The 19,954-nt window shown below is 46.7% G+C and overlaps 1 protein-coding gene across 2 annotated transcripts in view; it reads right to left on the reverse strand.

Moving 5' to 3' along the window:
• Positions 1-11,445: 11,445 nt before the first annotated feature.
• Positions 11,446-19,954, reverse strand: part of LOC122544701 (circadian-associated transcriptional repressor-like) — a 17,091-nt gene continuing 8,582 nt past the window's right edge. The window contains exons 4-7 of one of the 2 annotated variants that reach the window (XM_043683983.1): positions 19,451-19,529; positions 18,332-18,458; positions 16,390-17,186; positions 11,446-11,456 (exon numbers count right to left, since the gene is read on the reverse strand). In XM_043683983.1, the coding sequence (XP_043539918.1) occupies positions 16,704-17,186; positions 18,332-18,458; positions 19,451-19,529 (689 nt within the window). In that variant the 3' untranslated portion in view covers positions 11,446-11,456; positions 16,390-16,703. The remainder of the gene's footprint in view (positions 11,457-16,389; positions 17,187-18,331; positions 18,459-19,450; positions 19,530-19,954) is intronic. The other variant, XM_043683984.1, reaches the window with a different exon arrangement.

A 19,954-nucleotide genomic window follows, 5' to 3' on the forward strand; every position in this document is an offset into this window, starting at 1 on the left:
TCGGTGTTATCCGTTCTCTCCTACCCAGACAGGGGTGTGTCAGCGGACCAGGATTACATTGAGGAAGCTCCAGGTCACAGTGAAGAAGACCAGCAACACGGTGAACCAGACCGCGATCACGGTGAAGCAGATCGGGATCACGGTGAAGGAGGTCTGGATTATGGTGAAGGAGGTCTGGATTATGGTGAAGCAGACCGGGATCACGGTGAAGGAGGTCTGGATTATGGTGAAGGAGACCGGGATCACGGTGAAGGAGACCGGGATCACGGTGAAGCAGATCGGGATCACGGTGAAGCAGATCGGGATCACGGTGAAGGAGACCGGATCACGGTGAAGCAGCTCGGGATCACATTGAAGCAGACCAGGACCTCATAGAAGCAGATCGGGATCACATTGATACAGACCAGGATCACATAGAAGCAGATCGGGATCACGGTGAAGCAGACCAGGATCACGGATCGGGATCACGGTGAAGCAGACCAGGATCACAGAAGCAGATCGGGATCACGGTGAAGCAGACCAGGATCACATACAAGCAGATCAAGATCACAGTAAAGCAGACCGGGATCACAGCGAAGCAAACTGGGACCATGTTGAAGCAAATTGGGATCACGGTGAAGCAGACCGGGATTACACTGAAGCAAATTGGGATCACGGTGCAGCTCACCAGGCTCACATTGATGCAGATCAGAATCACTGTGAAGCAGACCAGGATCATTGTGAAGCCGATTGGGATCACAGTGAAGCAGACCAGGATCACAGTGAAAGAGACGGGGATCATATAGAAGCAGATCGGGATCACAGTAAAGCAGACCAAGATCACATAGAAACAGATCGGGATCACGGTGAAGCAGACCAGGATCACATACAAGCAGATCAAGATCACAGTTAAGCAGACCAGGATCACATAGAAACAGATCGGGATCATGGTGAAACAGATCAGGATCACATACAAGCAGATCAAGATCACAGTAAAGCAGATCGGGATCACAGAAGCAGATCGGGTTCACGGTGAAGCAGATCGGGTTCACGGTGAAGTAGACCGGGATCACGGTGAAGCAGATCGGGATCACGGTGAAGCAGATTGGCATCACGGTGAAGCAGATTGGCATCATGGTGAAGCAGATCGGGTTCACGGTGAAGCAGATCGGGTTCAGGGGGAAGCAGATCAGGATCACGGTGAAGCAGATAGGGTTCATAGTGAAGCAGATTGGCATCACGGTGAAACAGATCGGGTTCAGGGGGAAGCAGATCGGGTTCACGGTGAAGCAGATCGGGATCACGGTGAAGCAGATCGGGATCACGGTGAAGCAGATCGGGTTCACGGTGAAGCAGATCGGGTTCACGGTGAAGCAGATTGGCATCATGGTGAAGCAGATCGGGTTCAGGGGGAAGCAGATCGGGTTCATAGTGAAGCAGATCGGGTTCATGGTGAAGCAGATCGGGTTCACGGTGAAGCAGATCGGGATCACGGTGAAGCAGATCAGGTTCATGGTGAAGCAGATCGGGTTCATGGTGAAGCAGATCGGGATCACGGTGAAGCAGATCGGGTTCACGGTGAAGCAGATTGGCATCATGGTGAAGCAGATCGGGTTCAGGGGGAAGCAGATCGGGTTCATAGTGAAGCAGATCGGGTTCATGGTGAAGCAGATCGGGATCACGGTGAAGCAGATCAGGTTCATGGTGAAGCAGATCGGGTTCATGGTGAAGCAGATCGGGTTCATGGTGAAGCAGACCGGGTTCACGGTGAAGCAGATAGGGTTCACGGTGAAGCAGATCGGGTTCAGGGGGAAGCAGATTGGGATCATAGTGAAGCAGATCGGGTTCACAATTAAACAGACCGGGACCACACTGAAGTAGACCAGGACCACTCTGAAGCAGATCGGGTTCACGGTGAAGCAGACCAGGATCTCTTTAGAACTGGTCAGGATCACAGTGAGGCAGACTAGGATCACAGTGAAGGAGACTGGGATCACAGTGAAGCAGACCAGGATCACATTGAAGCAGACCAGGATCACATTGAAGCATATCAGGATCACAGTGAAGCACACCAGGATCATGTTGATGCACATTAGGATCACTGTGAATCAGACCAGGATCTCTATGAAGGAGACCTGGATCACAGTGAAGCGGACTGGGATCACATTGATGCACATTGGGATCACTGTGAATCAGATCTGGATCACAGTGAAGCAGACTGGGATCACATTGAAGCAGATCAGGACCACATTAAAGCAGATTGGGATCATGGTGAAGTAGATCGGGACCACATTGAAGTTGATTAGGACCACACTGAAACAGACCGGGACCACACTGAAACAGACCGGGACCAGATTGAAGCAGATTGGGAGCACGCTGAAGCAGATCGGGTTCACGCTGAAGCAGATCGGGTTCACGGTGAAGCAGATCGGGTTCAAGCTGAAGCAGATTGGGTTCACGCTGAAGCAGATCGGGATCTCATTGAATCTAGGTTGGGATCACGGTGAAGCAGACCAGGATCACAGTGAAGCAGACCAGAATCACGTTAATGCACAATGGGATCACTGTGAATCAGACCAGGACCAATGTGAAGGAGACCGGGGTCATGGTGAAGCCCACTGGGATCACATTGAAGCAGATCGGGATCACATTGAAGCAAATTAGGATCATGGTGAAGCCATCACATTGATGCACATTTGGATCACAGTGAAGAAGACCAGGATCAGAATGAAGCAGACCAGGATCACATTGAGGCAGATCGGGATCACAGTGAAGCAGACCAGAATCACAGTGAAGAAGACCAGGATCACACTGAGGCAGATCAGAATCATGGTGAAGAAGATTGGAATCCCGGTGAAACAGACCGAGATCACTGTAAAGAAGACCAGGATCACAGTAAAAAAGGCGCATCGTTACGAGGCAGACTGGGATCACAGTGAGAAAGACTGGCATCGTGGTGAAGATGACCGGGCTGATGGTGATGCAGATTGGGATCATGGTGGAAAAAACAGGTTCAAGGTGAAACAGACCAGGTTCACAGGGAACCAGACTGAGATTACAGTGAAGAAGTGCAGGATCACAGTGAAGCAAACTGGGATCACAGTGAAAAAGATTAGGATCAAGGTGAAGCGTAAAAGAAAGAAATCGCTGGAGACACTTAACAGGTCTGGAAACATCTGTGCAGAGAAATCAGAGTTAATGTTTCAACTCCTGTGACCCTTCTTCAGAAGTGATGGTAGCTAGGTAAAGGTCAGTTTTTATGCAGAAATTAGGGTGAGGGGAAATGGGTAAGTAGTAAATGATAGAGCCCAAAGAAAAACAGTGGATAACAGCCAGCAAAGGGGAATTAGTAGCTACTAATGGAGACTATTAGTGGCTAACAATGAGTTGTGTGTAATAGAAGACTATGTGATAATAAGGTCTGGTTTGTGGATGTGGGGGAAAGCATGGGAGAAGGTGCTGAAGCCCTAAAATTGTTGAACTAGATGTTGAGTCCAGAAGGTTGTAGAGTTTCCAAGCAGAAAATGAGGTGTCATTCTTCCAGCTCACACTGAACTTCACTGGAGCACTGTAGCAAACCTAAGACAGGGATGTTATCCAAAGAAACATGGTGGCAGGCAACTGGAAGCTCGGAATCATTTTTACAGACAGAATGTAGGTGTTCTGCGAAGCAGTCACCCAGTCTACACTTTGTTTTGCCAATGTAGATGAGACCACATTGTGAGCAGCTAGTGCAGTATACTACATTGATTGACGTGCACGTAAATCAATGCTTTACCTGAAAGGTATGTTTGGGCTCTTGGATTCTGAGGAGGGAGGAAGTAAACAGAAGGTGCTACACCTTGTGTGGTTACAGGGGAAGATGCCACGAGGCTGTGGGGAGGCATTGGGAGTGAAGGAAGAGTGGACCAGTGTGTCTGCAGGGAATGGTCCCTGCGGAAGCTGGACAAGGGAAGGGAATATATGTCTTTTGGTGGCATTCCACTGGAGGTAACAGAAATGGCAACTAATGACCCTCTGGATGTAGATGTTGGTAGCATGGTACATAAGGAAAGGCACCAGGGTCAAGTAGGCTGGGATCAGGTAAAATAAAACAAGGAATTAAGGTATCACAACGTGACCACCAGAGGATAGACTTGTAAGGTGGCCAAACTTGAGCTAGAAATCTAAAACTAAAACAAATTACTCGAGAATCTCAGCAGGTGTGGCAGCATTGTGGTAGGAATAACAATCGGAAAGATGTTGTGAAACTTGAAAGGGTTCTGAAAAGATTTACAAGGATGTTGCCAGAGTTGGAGGATCTGAGCTACAGGGAGAGGCTGAACAGACTGGGGCTGTTTTCCCTGGAGCATCGGAGGCTGAGGGGAGACCTTATAGAGGTTTACAAAATTATGAGGGGCATGGATAGGATAAATAGACAAAGTCTTTTCCCAGGGGTCGGGGAGTCCAGAATTAGAGGGCATAGGTTTGGGGTGAGAGGGGAAAGATATAAAAGAAACCTAAGGGGCAACATTTTCACGCAGAGGGTGGTACGTGCATGGAATGAGCTGCCAGAGGATGTGGTTGAGGCTGGTACAATTGCAACATTTAAGAGGCATTTGGATGGGTATATGAATAGGAAGAGTTTGGAGGGATATGGGCTGGGTGCTGGCAGGTGGGACTAGTTTGGGTTGGGATATCTGGTCGGCATGGACGGGTTGGACCGAAGGGCCCGTTTCCGTGCTATATGTCTCGATGTCTCTATTTAAGTGGTGAAAACTGCCGCTGTGCAGAGGGATCTGTGTGTCCGTGTGCCTGAATCACAAAAAGTTGATTTTGCAAGTGCAGCATGTTATGAAGACGCTAAATGGGATATCGTCCTTCATTGCTAGAGGGATGGAGTTTTAAAACAGGGAGGTTATGCTGCAGCTGTATGGGGTGATGGTGAGGCTGCCCCTGGAATTTGGGTCTCCTTACTTGAGAAAGGATGTACTAGCACTGGACAGGGTGCAGAGGAGGTTCATTAGGTTGATTCCAGAGTTGAAATAATTGGCTTATAAGGAGAGATTGTGAAGACTGGGACTATGCTCATTGAAATTTAGAAGAATGAGGTGATACCTTACAGAAAGTTTTAAAATTATGAAGGGAATCGATCAGCTAGTAGCAGGGAGGCTGATTCCACTGGTGGATGAAAGTAGTACGAGGGGACATCGCCTCAAAATAAGTGGCAACAGGTTTAGGTCTGAGTTGAGGAGGAGCTTCTTCTAAAGGGTTGTGAATCTATGTAATTCCCTGCCCAGTGAAGCAGTTGAGGTTTCCTCGTTGAATTTTTTTTAAGGCAAAGATAGGCTTTTGAACAGTAAAGGGATTAAGGATTATGTTGTTCAGACAGCTAAGTGGAGCTGATTCCATGAAAAGATCAGCCATGATCTTATTAAATGGTGGAGCAAGCTCAAGAACCAGATTGTCTACTCCCGTTGCTCTTTCTTATGAAGCAGACTGAAACAGGCCTGGATCCCCATGAAACAGACAAGGATAACTATGAAGTAGGCCAGAATCATCACAATTCAGGACTTGATAACCAAGAAGTAGAGTGGATTCCCCACAAATCTGGAATCGCTGCCGAGTTTACTAGTAACATCATGAGACAGACTGTAATCAAGGAGGAGAAAGTGAGGACTGCAGATGCTGGAGAGTCAGAGTGGAAAAGTGTGACACTGGAAAAGCACAGTAGATCAGGGAGCATCCAAGTAGAAGAGTTGACGTTTCGGGTTTCAGCCTTTCATCAGGACTGTGATTGAGGTGAACTAGAACAGAATCACCTAAACACAGTTCAGGATCACCAGATTGGGATCACTGCAGAATGTACCAGGCCGACAGCAAAGAAGGCTAGAATCACCACAAAGCAGTCTGGGATCAGTGAAAAACAGACTGGGATCACCGCAAAGCCAGTTGGATCACCTTGAAGCAGATTGGGATCCCTGAAGAGCAGACTGAAACTGGTTGCCACACTTAAAGCTGAAAGACACACACACCAATGCCGAGGTTGTGAGTATAGCACTGCTGCCTCACAGCGCCAGAGACCGGGGTTCAATTCCCGCCTCAGGCAACTGTCTGTGTGGAGTTTGTACATTCTCCCCCTGTCTGCGTGGGTTTCCTCCCATGGTCACAAAGATGTGCAGGTTAGGTGAATTGGCCATGCTAAATTGCCCGTAGTGTTAGGTGAAGGGGTAAATGTAGGGGGAATGGGTCTGGGTGGGTTGCTCTTCGGAAGATTGGTGTTGACTGTTGGGCCGAAGGGCCTGTTTCTACACTGTAAGTAATCTAATCACATACAAACACACACAGCCCCCCACTAAAGGAATGCACTGCCAGACAGGATCCCAGAGTTGAGGTGGATATATTTAAAAGGTGAATTGTACTGGTATCACAACATAATCACCAGATGATGGATTTGTGCCCACAACAGTGATTCTCAAGCTGCGGAGCCGGTGACCTAGCCTGTAGTATCCACTCACCTCCGACAGATAAAAGTAGATTGTGTGTTAGCGACAGGAGGCAGAGTACAACAGCAAGAAAGTCTATATAAATACTTATTCGGTCTTGACTACAGTCCTGCATCTTCAGGAAGGACATGATCAGCTTTAGAGGGAGAAAATGCATAAAAGATTTGTGAGAATAGTTCCGAGAATGAGAGACTTCAGTGATGAGGATAGATCAGATAAAGTACACTGCTCTCTTTGGAAAAAGGAAGAGATTCTGTTGAGATGTTAAAAGCCATCAGGGATCTGAACAGAGTGGATTCCTACTGGTGGAAGGATCAAAAGACAGATTGAAGGTAATTGGCAAAGGCGACATGAAGAGAAACATTATTGTGCACAGCGAATGGTTGTGGTCTGGGATGCGCTGTCCATTGAATCAAAAGGGAATTGGATCATTATCCAAAAGGGATAGAGAGTGTGAGGCTACAGGAAAGAGGTGTGTAAATTACTCCTTCAGAGAATTAGCACTGATACAACAGACTCAGTCGTTACCTTGTGCCATAACTGTCCTCTGATAATGAATATGCTCCAGCGGGAAGAACAGCAATGACAACCAACAATAGCTGGCTGGAACCTGCACATACTTTTGGGAAGTCTGACTGACTAATGTGCATTTCTCTAATGCCTTTCTCACCCTCAAGACAGGTCAAGACATCTGCGCCCTTGAGCCTGTTCTGGCACTTATAACCACCGATCCGCCTGCGTCCACAGCTCCCATTGACCTCTTGACTCCTTTGTAGTTAAGAATTTCGATCTTAAAGATATTCAGTGACTACTCCTCCACCACCGTCCACCAGTGATTAACACAAAGTCACGAATGTCTGAGAGAAATTTTCATCTCAATCTCAACTTCACATCCTCTTATTAACTGCGTCCTCCAGATCTAGACACTGGGGACATTCCCTCAGGATCCTATCTGGTGTGATGTCTTATCTTGGAAGGAATTTACTGATGATAGTGTGACTCACTAATAGTGCAGTACTCCTTCACAATCAACACGCTGCAGTACTCCCTCAGTACTGACCCTACAACAGTGCAACACCCAATTAGCACTGATCACCTGACAATGCAGCACTCCCTCAGCGTTGACCCTCTGTTGATGCAGCGCTTCCTCAGTGCTGACCCAGGGACAGTGCGGTGTTCCCTCAGCATTGACCCTTCAACAGCACGGCACTGTCTCAGCACTGAACCTCTGACATTGACCATTTGCTCAGCGCTGGCCCTCCAACAGTACCCACTTCCTCAGCACTGACCCTCAGACAGTGTGGCACTTTCTTGGTGAGCCAGGCTGAATTCCCAAGTGCTAGGTGCAGGGCTTAAAACCCAGAAGGGAGCTGAGCTGCCTCTTTTCCTGTTTCCCCTCGATAACACAAGGGGTTAACAACAAAGGATAGAACAAGGGCTGAGCGAGTTAGGATGGCAGCTGGTGCTGTCAGATTTTGATATTGTGTTGAGCACATGGGAGTGGGGAGTGCTGAATGGGGAGGGGATGAGCTGGAGTAGGGGCTGCAAACACTTAGATCAATCAGATGCCAGTCCGTGACCCATTCTCACCACCCCCACCCCTATCCCCTCCAGCTTTACCAGCTTCCCCACCTTGCCCTGTCACTCCAGTTTACATTTGATTTTGAAACCATCACAGCGCAGGGGCAGTGCTGGACTTGTTCTTGAATCCACAGACTGTGAATTTCCACGGTTAGGGGTCTGGGAGGAGGGTAAGCTAGAGAAGAATGAAGGAGCGAGCCTCCTGCACCATTCTACACTTCATCCCGACTGACATGTATTCGCTCTCTGCCTGTCTGTGTTCCCTTTGCAACTTGATCTGACCTGAATGCTTCTAACTCTCTGGATTCCCTGTGTCTGAATTTAAAACATTGCATCCCCTCCACTTGTGCCTGCTGCTGGATGTTCCTCTAACCCAATCTCATTGATTCCTCATGTAATTCCCACAGACAAAAACCATAATTAATTCATAATGCCCTGTATTCCAGGAAGTATTTGCCACGTTTAAGTCGCCTCACTTTGTAATCTAGACTATAATCTACATTTTGGTGAATTAGCACTGGACTCCCTACAAAGCCAATAGGGAGTGTGGTGTTCACAGTAGGTCAGGACTGGTCTAGCCTCTTAGTCCCCATACCATTCAGCAACCCATGTGCACCTTTCCCACAGTGAGGTGTTACTGGAGCAGGAATGATTTTCAGATTCTCCATTCCTATTTACAGATAGCTTGTGATTCCTTTTTCCTCCCTGACATCACCCACACGATATCTGCAATGCTCTTCTGTAACATCCTCCAGCCCCTACACTCCTCCTTGTCTCTGTCACCTCTGACCCATACACCCCTTTATCTCTGTCACCTCCTCCAGCCCCTACACACTCCCTATCTCTGCAAGCTCCATCAGGCCCTAAACCCCTCCTGGTCTCTCCAGCCCTTAGATCATTCCTGGTCTCTGTCACCTCTTCCAGCCCTTGCACCCCTTCCAGTCTCTTTCACCTCCTCCAGGCCCTACACCCCTCCCCATCACTGTAACCTCCAGCATCTACACCCGTCCCAATCTGTGTCACCTTCTCCAGCATCTACACCCCTTCCCTTTCTCTGTAATCTCCTCCGGCTCCGACACCCCCTCACTATCCCTGTCACCTCCTCCAGACCCTAAACTCCTCCTCGTCTCTGTCACCTGTTCCAGCCCCTGCACCCCCTGCCTATTTCTGTAACCTCCTCCAGACACTACATCCCTCCCTAACTCAGTTACCTCCTCCCAGCCCTTACATCCCTCTAAAACTCTGTCAGCTCCTCCAGTTGTAGTTAATGAGCAGATCAAGGGGATGGGATTAGGATCCATGTCCATAGATCCCTCAAAGTTGCCACCAAGTTGATAGGGTTGTTAAGATGTTGTATGGTGTGTTGGCCTTCGTTAGCGGGGGATTGACTTTAAGAGCTCTGAGGTTATGCTGCCACTCTATAGAGTCCTGGTTGGATCATACTTGGAATATTGTGTTCAGTTCTGGTGGTCTCATTTTAGGAAGGATGTGGAAGCTTTAGAGAGGGTACAGAGGAGATTTACCAGGATGCAGCCTGGACTGGAGGGCATGTCTTATGTAGAAAGGTTGAGAGAGCTAGGGCTTTTCTCATTGGAGCGAAGAAAGATGAGAGGTGACCTGATACAAAATGATGAGCAGCATAGATACAGTGAATAGTGAGACTCTTTTTCTCAGGGCAGAAATGTCTATCACAAGGGGGCACAATTTAAAAGTGATTGGAGGAAAGTTTAGGGGAGATATCAGAGGTCAGTTCTTTACTCGGAGAGTGATGGATGCGTGGAATGCACTGCCGCAATGGTAGTAGAGTCAGATGTATTAAGGACTTTTAAGCAACTCTTGGATAGGCACATGGATGATAGTAAAATGAAAGGTATGTAGGTTGGTTTGATCTTGGAGGAAGATAAAAGGTCGGCACAAATCAAGGGCCTGTACTGTGCTGTACTGTTCTATGTTCAGTCCTTGTTTAATCCTGCAGACCTACCTTAGAATAAATGGTGCTAACTGCTTCCTCATCACATTCTGTTGAACATTTGATGAAGGTGGTGATTCTCTGCTGGAATCTCATGATCCGATGCTCAGTATTATAATTTAGATTTTGAACTAAAATAAAAGTTTTAAATCAATCAGTTTGGAGATGTTACAACTCAGGGTCAGAATTGAATCTGGTTGACATGGACAAGTTGGACCGAAAGGTCAATTTCTGTATTCTAAATGTGGCCTCACAAGGAGAAAAACATGGAAAGAAATACAGAAGAAGAAAAACAAAGAGAAAGAGTGAAATGGATAGTGGGAGAGAGAAGCAGGGAGAATAGAATAGAGAGGGAGGGACACAAAGGAAATAGAACGCAAAGATTTAGTAAAACTGAGGAAGATTTTGATAGAAGCCACAAGAGTGTGGAAGAGAGTAGCATGTGAAGAATTAAAGAGACAGAGAGGAAGATCGTGAAACTGAGAGGCAGGGATTGTCAAGAGTGGGAGAACAAAGTGGAAACAGGAAAAGACAAATCAAGAAAGTCCAAACAGGGCACAAAAGAGAGTGAATTTGAGAGAGATTGAATATATTAGGAGGCAAATTACAGGAGCGAGAGCCGAAGACACAAATTCAAAGAACAGTACTTTAATGGGATAGAGTGAGGGAAATGATGAATAAGTTAAAACAACATTTTAGAATCCTTTTGCAAAGATATTTATGTAGAATTATTAGTGTGATCTGATTGGAAATCATCTGGACCACACGAGGGGCCATCGTCTGAATAATGTATGAATTATGTTCTCAGGGCGACGTCTGGATGAATTGCAAGGCACAGCTGACAGATGCAGGGACTGCCATGGTCAATTACTTCTGCATGGTCGGAAACAGCAGCATTAGATGCTTGACGATAGTATGAAAACAAGAAGCTTGCACGCACCCCAGAGGGTACACCGCCCTGGCGGGGAATGGAGAGTGAGCATCTGTGCGGGAAATTCATCCCACACCTAGACTGGCTGCAAGAGCCCTTGCAAATCCTGCCTCCTGTTAACGCTCACCTCCGTGATCTGAGAGAGAGGGAGCAGAGGAGGGGTTGAGGTGTGAAGGTCAGAGCGAGGGAAGCAGAAGTGTGCTGGGGCTGAACTGCAAAACCTGTTCCCTCAGTCAAGCAGCTGGGGTTTGGCACTCCCAGGGTACCTCTGTATTGCCCTGTGCTATTGAGGATAGTAACTTGGGGCATGGATGTTAGTGAAGGTCATGGAGATGCCCACTGTAGTTGAATAGCCATGGAGGCAAAGGGCAGCTGTGTCCAAAAGACAGTAAAACAGCTGGGACGGCATAGGGTTTTGATTGCACCAGGGAAGAATGGCAATACCCGCCACAGACTGTCAGCCGTGTGGGCTTGCACAATGAATGGCCCCTTGGCATTCTTCAGTGCTGGCCTCAAACGTGCTTAACAGTGCCATTGCCCACTCCCAGCATGAAAACCTGTGACATGTTTGACAGACACTCCAAACCATTTCCATGGTTACCTGTGCGTCCTATAAACTCACAGCTCCATGACAAAGTACCTAAGGTGAATTACAAGTGAATGTTTGCCCAACCCCATCACAAACTACAACCAGCTTTCTGTTTTGTTAGGGGTGTGTGTTGGGGGAGGGGGGGTTCCGATATTAAAATAGGATTCCCTGTGTGAAACTATAGTTTCCACAGGGATTACCTCTTATAAGAAAGAAATGCAGATTAACACCAGATCTTTGGGAGCATCTGTCTTTACAGGGGTTCTCCAGCTACATGTCAGTATATACAGGGAGTCTCAGGGAGTGTGTCTGATTCTATAAAGGGTCTTGGGGAGTCTTATCAGTATTTACAGGGATTTGCTTGTGCCAGTACTTATAGTCATAGAAGAGGTTCTCTAGAAAGAGTGTCAGTATTTACGGGGGTCGGAGGGTGGGGTGGAGAGTGTCAGTATTTACAGGAGTTGGTGGGCGGGGGGGGGGGGGGTAGAGAGTCTCAGTATTCAAAGAAGTCTTCAGGTGGACTCTGTCAGTATTTACAGGGGGTACTTAATGGCTCCTCATATAACAAACCCATCATCCATAGGATCATTCTTGTAAACCTCCTCCAGACTCCCTCCAACACCAGCTCATCCACCCTTAAATTGGGGTACAGATCTCTCGCACAGAGTTTTTTCCTGTTGCTCAGAAGGGTAGGGGAAAAGAGGAAGAGAGCATTATTTTTGGAGACTTCATAGTGAGGGAAACAGATTGCAGATTCAGTGGGTAGGGGACACATTTATGATTGGTGTGTTGTCTCCCAGCTCCCAGGGTTTGTGATGTCTCACATCGTGTTTTTGCAATTCTTAAGGGGGAGGAGGAGTAGTCCCAAGTCATGGTCCACACATGCAACAACAACATAAGAAAGAAAAGGCATGTAGATAAAAGGCAGAAATTCAGTGAGCTAAAGTGACATCTTTGAAATCGATCAAACAGAGATGTTCACTCTATTCCAAATACAGTCTAACCAGAACCGTAGGTAGTCTCAGCAATACATCTTTGCTGTTGTATTCTAGCCCTCTTGAACACTGACATTGCATTTGCCTTCCTGACTGCCAACTGATGTTAACCTTGAGAGAATCCTGTACTAGGACCAAGTCCCTTTTAGTAGATTTCCAAAGTATTTCCCCATTTAGAAAATGGCTAATGTCTCGATTCTTCCTACCCAAGTGCAAAATCACACACTTTCCCACGTTGTAGTCCATCTGCTGCTTCTTTGCCCACTCTCCCAGCCTGTCCAAGTCCTTCTGCAGCCACCCACTTCCTCAACACTACCTGTCCCTCCACCTGTCTGTGTCATCTGTACATTGTTCCTGCTCTCTGGCAGGGGGAAAGATATTTATCTTGAATTCCTAATTAGATTAATCAATGACTGTTTTATATTTATGATCCACCCCTAGTTCTCCCACACAAGTGGAAACATCATCACTACATCTGCCCTATCAAACTCCTTAAATAAAACAAAGTGCTGTGTAGGCTGGAAATCTGAAACATAGAATCCCTACAGTGCTGAAGTAAGCCATTTGGCTCAAGTCCACACTAACCCTCGGAAGAGCCTCCCACTCAGAACTATTCCGTACACCATCCCTGTAACCCCATATTTCCCATGGCTAATCCACCTAACCTGCACATCCCTGGACTTAATTTGCCAGTTTACCCTAACTTGCACATCTTTGAACTGTAGGAGGAAACTGGAGCGCCTGAAGGAAACCCACAGAGACACAGGGGAGAATGTGCAAACTCCACACAGACACTCGAGGGGGGATATCAAACCCAGGTCCCTGGGTTTAAAAACAGAAATTGCTGGAAAAACTGAAGGAGGATCACTATAGAGTCATGCCACATGGAAACAGACCCTTTGGTCCAACCAGTTCATGCCAAACATAATCCCAAACTAAACTAGTCCCACCTGCCTGCGTTTGGCCCATATCCCTCCAAATATTTCCTATTCGTGTCCTGTTCCAAATGTCTTTTAAATGTTGTAACCGTACCCACACCCATCACTTAATCTGCTCTTTCTCCACAGATGTTGCCAGACATGCTGTGGTTCTACAGCAATGTCTGTATTTCACTATCAAATTTATGAATTTTAAACGACCTTGATCAGGTCACCACCTTCTCCCCCTTAGCTTTCTCTTTTTGAAAGAGACCTTTTCCACTGCCTCTATGTCATTTCTTATATACTGTATTGGGTATGGCAATAAAATGAGACACAGAAAGAAAATGATACACAGACCCAGAGAACCCAAATTTCACAAGAGCCTTTATTATTTTGGAGGTGACTTGATTTGTTACAGTATCACTCCACAATTCATCTACTCCAACTACAATTGCATCACAAATAAATGAGGGGCTTAAACATTTTGGGTGGTGGGGGAGTTCAGAAAGTGAGGAAGCCCCCACCCCGCTCCTGATACAGACATACGGGGGTGGAGCACAATCTTTGAACCCCTCAGTCCATTTTAAAAGAGCACCAGAACCAGCTAGTGCTAACAGAGCCCTTATTCCCTCCCTCACCCCACTGTTAGGGTGGCCAACTCCTGCCTGACAATATTCCTGGAGATTGCATCACATGACCTCCTTGCCCCATTCCTCCCCTCCTGGTATGGGTCACCCAACACATCCATTCACCGATTGGACAGCAGTTCAGCATTGTCACTATGTTTTTATTGAGTTCCTGCCCATTTTGACTTATAATTCTTGGGGATGTAGGGGGAAGAAACATTGCCTCTTTAGGGAAGGGTTGTTCAGTTCAGAGACTCTTTCATGGGAAGAAAGGGTCTCTCCCCATTAGGAGTTTTACAAGAATGCAAAGTGCCCTTATTAAAGCATAGAAGCTCCTGAGGTGTTCCTTGAAAGAATCAAAGTCTTTTCTCATCTAGAAACTTGATTGAATGGCCCGAGGAATAGCAGAAGTAGATTAATTTTGATAAATGTGAGGCATTGTGTTTTCATCGGGCAAATCAGGACAGGGCTTATACACTTAATAGTAAGATCATGGGGAATGTTGCCAAAGAAAGAGACCTTGAAATGCAGGTTCATAGTTCTTTGAAATTAGAATCGCTGGTAGATAGGATAGTGAAGGAGGTGTTGGGTACGCTTGCCTTTATTGGTCAGTGTAGATGTTGAGAGGTCATGTTGAAGCTGTACGGGACATTGATTAAGCCACTTTTGGAACACTGTGCTCAATTCTGGTCTCCCTACTATAGGAAAGATGTTGTCAAACTTGAAAGGGTTCAGAAAAGACTTACAAAGATGTTGCCGGGGTTGGAGGAATTGAGGTATAGGGAGAGGTTGAACAGGCTGGGGCTATTTTCCTTGGAGCATCAGAGGTTGAGGAGTGACCTTATAAAAGGTTTATAAAAATCATGAGGGGTATGGATACAGTGAATAGTCAAGGTCTTTTCTATAGGGGAGGAGAGTCCAAAGCTAGAGGGCATAGGTTTAAGGTGACAGGAGTAAGATTTAAGAAGGACCTAACTTTTTCACACAGAGGGTGGTGCATGTATGGAATGAGCTGCCAGAGTAAGTGCTGAAGGCTGGTACAATTACAACATTTAAAAGGCATCTGGATGGGGACATGATTGGAAGGGTTTAAGGAATAGAATTCTGGACAAATGTTGGCAAATGGGACGAGATGAATTTAGGATATCTGGTCAGCATGGACCAGTTAGACTAAAGGGTCTGTTTCATGCTCTCCATCTCTTATGACTCTTTAGAGAAGGGTCCTTCACTTGAAAGATTGTTTCCTGGGAAGAAAGGGGGTTGCTCCCATGAGGAATGCTTTGGTCTGTACTCAATTGTGTTTTATAAAAATGAAAAGTCACCTTATTAAACCATAGAAGCTATTGAGGCTATTCTTGGAAAGTGTTTCTCCTCATCTAGAATCGGTGGGGGCGAGGGTTCATAATTTCAGAATGAGGGTTCTCCCTTGGAAGACAAAAAGGAATTTCTTTCCTCAGAGGGTCATGGCATTTTCACCTGCGGAGTGTGGCAGGGGCTGGATCACTGAATATACTTAAAGCTCGAGTTAAGACAGATTTCTGATTGATGCAGCAGGCAAGGGTGCAGAGAAGAAATCAAGGCCAGGACCAGATCTGATCAAAGGTCAAACAAGGCTCGAGGGGCCAAATAGCTCACTCCAGTTTCTTACGTAAAGGAAACTTTCTGTTATTATTTTTACACACCATTTTGGCCGATAGCTTTCCTTTAGCCTATAATCTTTTACTCGAGAATTGTGGAAGGATTTACCTCTTCACCAGTTGGTCACTAAACAATTAAAATAAACCCACGCAATTATTCAGTTGTCAAAGCAAACACCTCTCAAAATGAGGCAAAGGTATCATTGAGTAGTTTGGCAGATGAAGGCTGAATGACCCAAGAGAAAGAAAGTTGGTCACACAAAATTATGTCCTATTGATTGCTGGAAAGCTCTGTCAAATCCACAAAGAACTTTTCCCCTCAAAGTATTCCCAAACCTCCAAACCTTACCCAGGAAAAACAGTGCGCTCTATCCAGACTTGACAAGCAGATTGTATCACAATGCCAGATGAGTTAAGGGCACTTGAGGCAGTGGTCTCTGCATCTCCACACTGTTGGATTGCCAGTGCCGCACTGTTGGAGTGCCAGCGACAAGGGAGCGTAGCATTGTTGGAGTGCCAGTGACAAGGAAAAGGGCACTGTCAGAGGGTCAGTGCTGAGGGAGCACTGCACTGTTGTAGTGCCAATGATGAGGGTCCGGACATTGTCAGAGGTTCAGTGCTGAGGGAGCAGGCACCATAGGAGGGTCAGCACTAAGGGAGTGGGCACTGTCAGAGACGGAACACCAATAAACTATGGCTCCATCCACCATCTCGAGTGGCCATAAAATATCCTTGAGGAAGACTATGGGAAAGGACTTCTCTGTAGTGTCTGATATTAATGCTTCAACAAACATCAAATCCAACACAAGTCTCCATTGTTACATGGGAGCTTGCTGCATGTAATTTGGTTGCTTTTTCTACAGTGATTACACAGACTTCATTGACTGGGACATCCTGAGGTGGCAAAAAAGTACTATAAAAATGCAAGTCTTTGAGATATTCCTCTCTTAAAAAGTCCTTGGGAGGAGGCCTGAGCTGGCTGAACTTGGACCTACTTCTGGCTCCATCGCACGTAAGCCTCTGACAGATCCAACAGCACGATGGAATCGCACGACAAGACAAGGGGCAAGGATGTGGCACTGCTATGGTTGGCGGGGAGGCATGGGGGTGCACTGCTGCTCCTGCCTGGACGCCTCTGGCAGGCTGGGGTCCTGACGGTGGAAGCCCAGGCCCCCTGGACCGGCCAGAGAGTGCCAGAGCGGGTGGAGGAGGGGAGTTCTGGGCTGTCCTGCATGACCAAAGTGAGACACTGCAGGTTTTGGGAGCGGTCAGACAGTCCTCCTGGGTCACCATAAGAAGCGACCCCTTCTGCTGGACCTTCCCGGAGCTCAGGCCTCTCCTCCCAGCTCCCGGATGACGATGAGGTACCCGCTTGATCCTGGGGGCCACTGTCACTGAACGATTGTCTTCGGGACGAGGAAGGAGAAAGCGACTCCCACGAGGAACTGGTCTCCGATGACCCGGTCCGAAACTGCTGGGGGTGAAAGGAAAACCACATTTTATGCTGGGCAAAAGTCAATTTGGTAAAAGACAATGGCAATTACCAGTCAGTCCTGTGGGCTCCCTTCCACTCTTAATTTCACAAGATGCAGGCTAACTGTTTCCCATCCCTAATGACCTCTTGAACCCCTCTGACAGAGTAATGAAAAAGGATCAGTTTAGAGAAAGAGTCACTGGACCCGAAATGATTTCTCTCCATAGATGCTGCCAGACCTGCTGAGCTTTACCAGCAATTCTAATTTACCGCATCTGCAGTGGTTTCAGTTTTTATCTAGTGAAGGAGGCATTTGGTATGTTTGACTATATTGGTCATTGCACTGAGTATAAGAGTTGGGATGCCATGTTGCAGCTGTGCAGGATATTGGTTAGGCCACTTTTGGAATACTGTGTTCAGTTCTGGTCTTCCTGCTATAGGAAGGATGTTGTGAAACTTGAAAGGGTGCAGAAAAGATTTACAAGGATGTTGCTGGGGTTGGAGTGTTTGAGCTATAGGGAGAGGCTGAACAGGCTGGAGCTATTTTCCCTGGAGTATCAGAGGCTGATAGATGGCCTTATAGAGGTTTATAAAATCATGAGGGGCATGGATAGAGTGAATAGACAAGGTATTTTTCCCCAGTGTGGGGGAGTCCAGAACCAAAGGGCATAGGTTTAAGTTGAGAGGGGAAAGATTTAAAAAGGACCGAAAGGGAAACGTTTTCACGCAGAAGGTGGTGAGTGTATGGAATGAGCTGCCAAAGGAGACATGGAGGCTGATACAATTACAACATTTAAAAGGCAACTCAATGGATATATGAATAGGAAGGTTTAGAGGGCTATGAGCCAAATGCTGGCAAATGGGACTAGATTAATTTAGGATGTCTGGTTGGCACGGACAAGTTGCAAAGGGTCCGTTTCTATGTTGTACATCTGTATGACCACATTTTTTAAAAAAAATTCATTCATGGGTTTTTAGACCATTATTTATTTCCCATCCCCAGTTGCCTCTTGTACAAAGAGGATTGGTTAGCCAATCTTTTGTTTTTAAAACGTCTGTTGGGTCAACATTTATGGCCGGAAAGCTGTGCTGAATGGCCTCCTCTGCTATGGTTACTGGGGCCCTGACCCATCAGGGTTATGTACCTTTCTTGCATTGCATCCACTTCCTGTAGGCCCAGAGCCTTCAGTGCCTGGCGTTGCCATGGTGACATGAGGGAACCAAACCTTCAGCATCATTTCCACTTGAAGCAGTGTGCCTAAGTAACGCTCCCTTTTTATATGAAGTTGGGGGGGAGGCAAGAGAGAATGAAAATTGCATGAGTAACATATTTTGCAGCACACAAAAATGAGTAAATGCCTGCATTTATACAAGGCTAGACTCGCTCTTGATATCAAGGCCTGGTGCTCACCAGAAGCTTATAAGATGGACCCGATTTCATTGTAAACTGCCTGCCATTGACTACAAACAACCAATGCTGCACACAGCGTCAAACTGCGACTGGGATCTCTGCTTGCCTCCTGTTTCCTCGCTTTCAGATACCCAAACTGACAAATACTATGAATTTGAACTTCTCATTTTCAAATCCACCTCTTATAGAATCCCTACAGTGTGGAAGCAGGTCATTTGGTCCATCAAATCCACACTGACCCTCTGAAGAGCATTCCAAATACCCATACCCTATTCCCTGTAACCCTACATTTGCCATGGCTACCTAGCCTGCATATCCCTGGGCAAGTTGGCATGGCCAATCCACCCTAAACTGCACATCTTCGGACCAGCACTGACTCTCGTCTACCTCTGATTTCCAGACCTTCTTCAATCACTAAGATCATAATTTCTTTGATTCTGTATTGCCTCTCTTTACATCCCACACTCGTAGGCCCCACCATCTCCCTGCAGCCCCATTTCAAACTCTGACCTTGCTATTGGCTAACATTTTGCCCAAACTCATCCTCTTTCTCCCCCCCATCCCCAACTCCTAATCTGTTACCCTTCCCTCCTCCTCCCACTTAGTTGGTGTCCACTTCCTCCATGCCTCAGTGAAGCGCCTTGCAGACATTTTAAACAGAAATGTGGATTCAGGACAGTGGAAGTGACAATGTGGCACTCCTTCAGCACTGACCCTCTGACAGTGCCCGCTCCCTCAGCATTGGCCCTCCGACAGTGGCCACTCCCTCATTACCAGGGAGGGAATTGGTCCTCAAGGCCATAAAGCCATGCTGTGTAGAAGGAAGACAGCAGCCATCTGTCCTGGCACCTACCCCATTCCTGGCTTCTGCAGAACACCTATGATCCTCTGGATCCGGTCCATAGCAACGCTCTGCTGAAAACTGGTGAGACCTGAAAAGATGAACAGGACCATTTCCTGAGTTCAAATCCTGGCATTGCCATTCGAGAAATGAAAGATAAAAAAAGATATGTTTACACTAAACAGGCCATTCGACCAAACTGATGCATACTGGTGTTACCCTCATTTATACATTTAATTGTAGGGCCCAGGGGAGTGTTGCTGAACAAAACTTCGGGGTGCAAGTTCATAGTTCCTTGAAAGTCAACTCTCAGGATTAAGCATTCCAATGTTATTTTGCCTTTATTGGTCAGTGCATTGAGTATAAGAGTCAGAAGGTCATGTTGCAGCTGTGCAGGACAATGGTTCAGCCACTTTTGGAATACTGTATTTGATTGGTCTGGTCTCCCTGCTATCGGCAATATGTTGTCAAACTTGAAAGGGTTCAGAAGAGATTTACAAGGATGTTGCCAGGGTT

Source organism: Chiloscyllium plagiosum, chromosome 51 (genome assembly GCF_004010195.1).
Source record: "Chiloscyllium plagiosum isolate BGI_BamShark_2017 chromosome 51, ASM401019v2, whole genome shotgun sequence".
NCBI classification, from domain to species: domain Eukaryota; kingdom Metazoa; phylum Chordata; class Chondrichthyes; order Orectolobiformes; family Hemiscylliidae; genus Chiloscyllium; species Chiloscyllium plagiosum.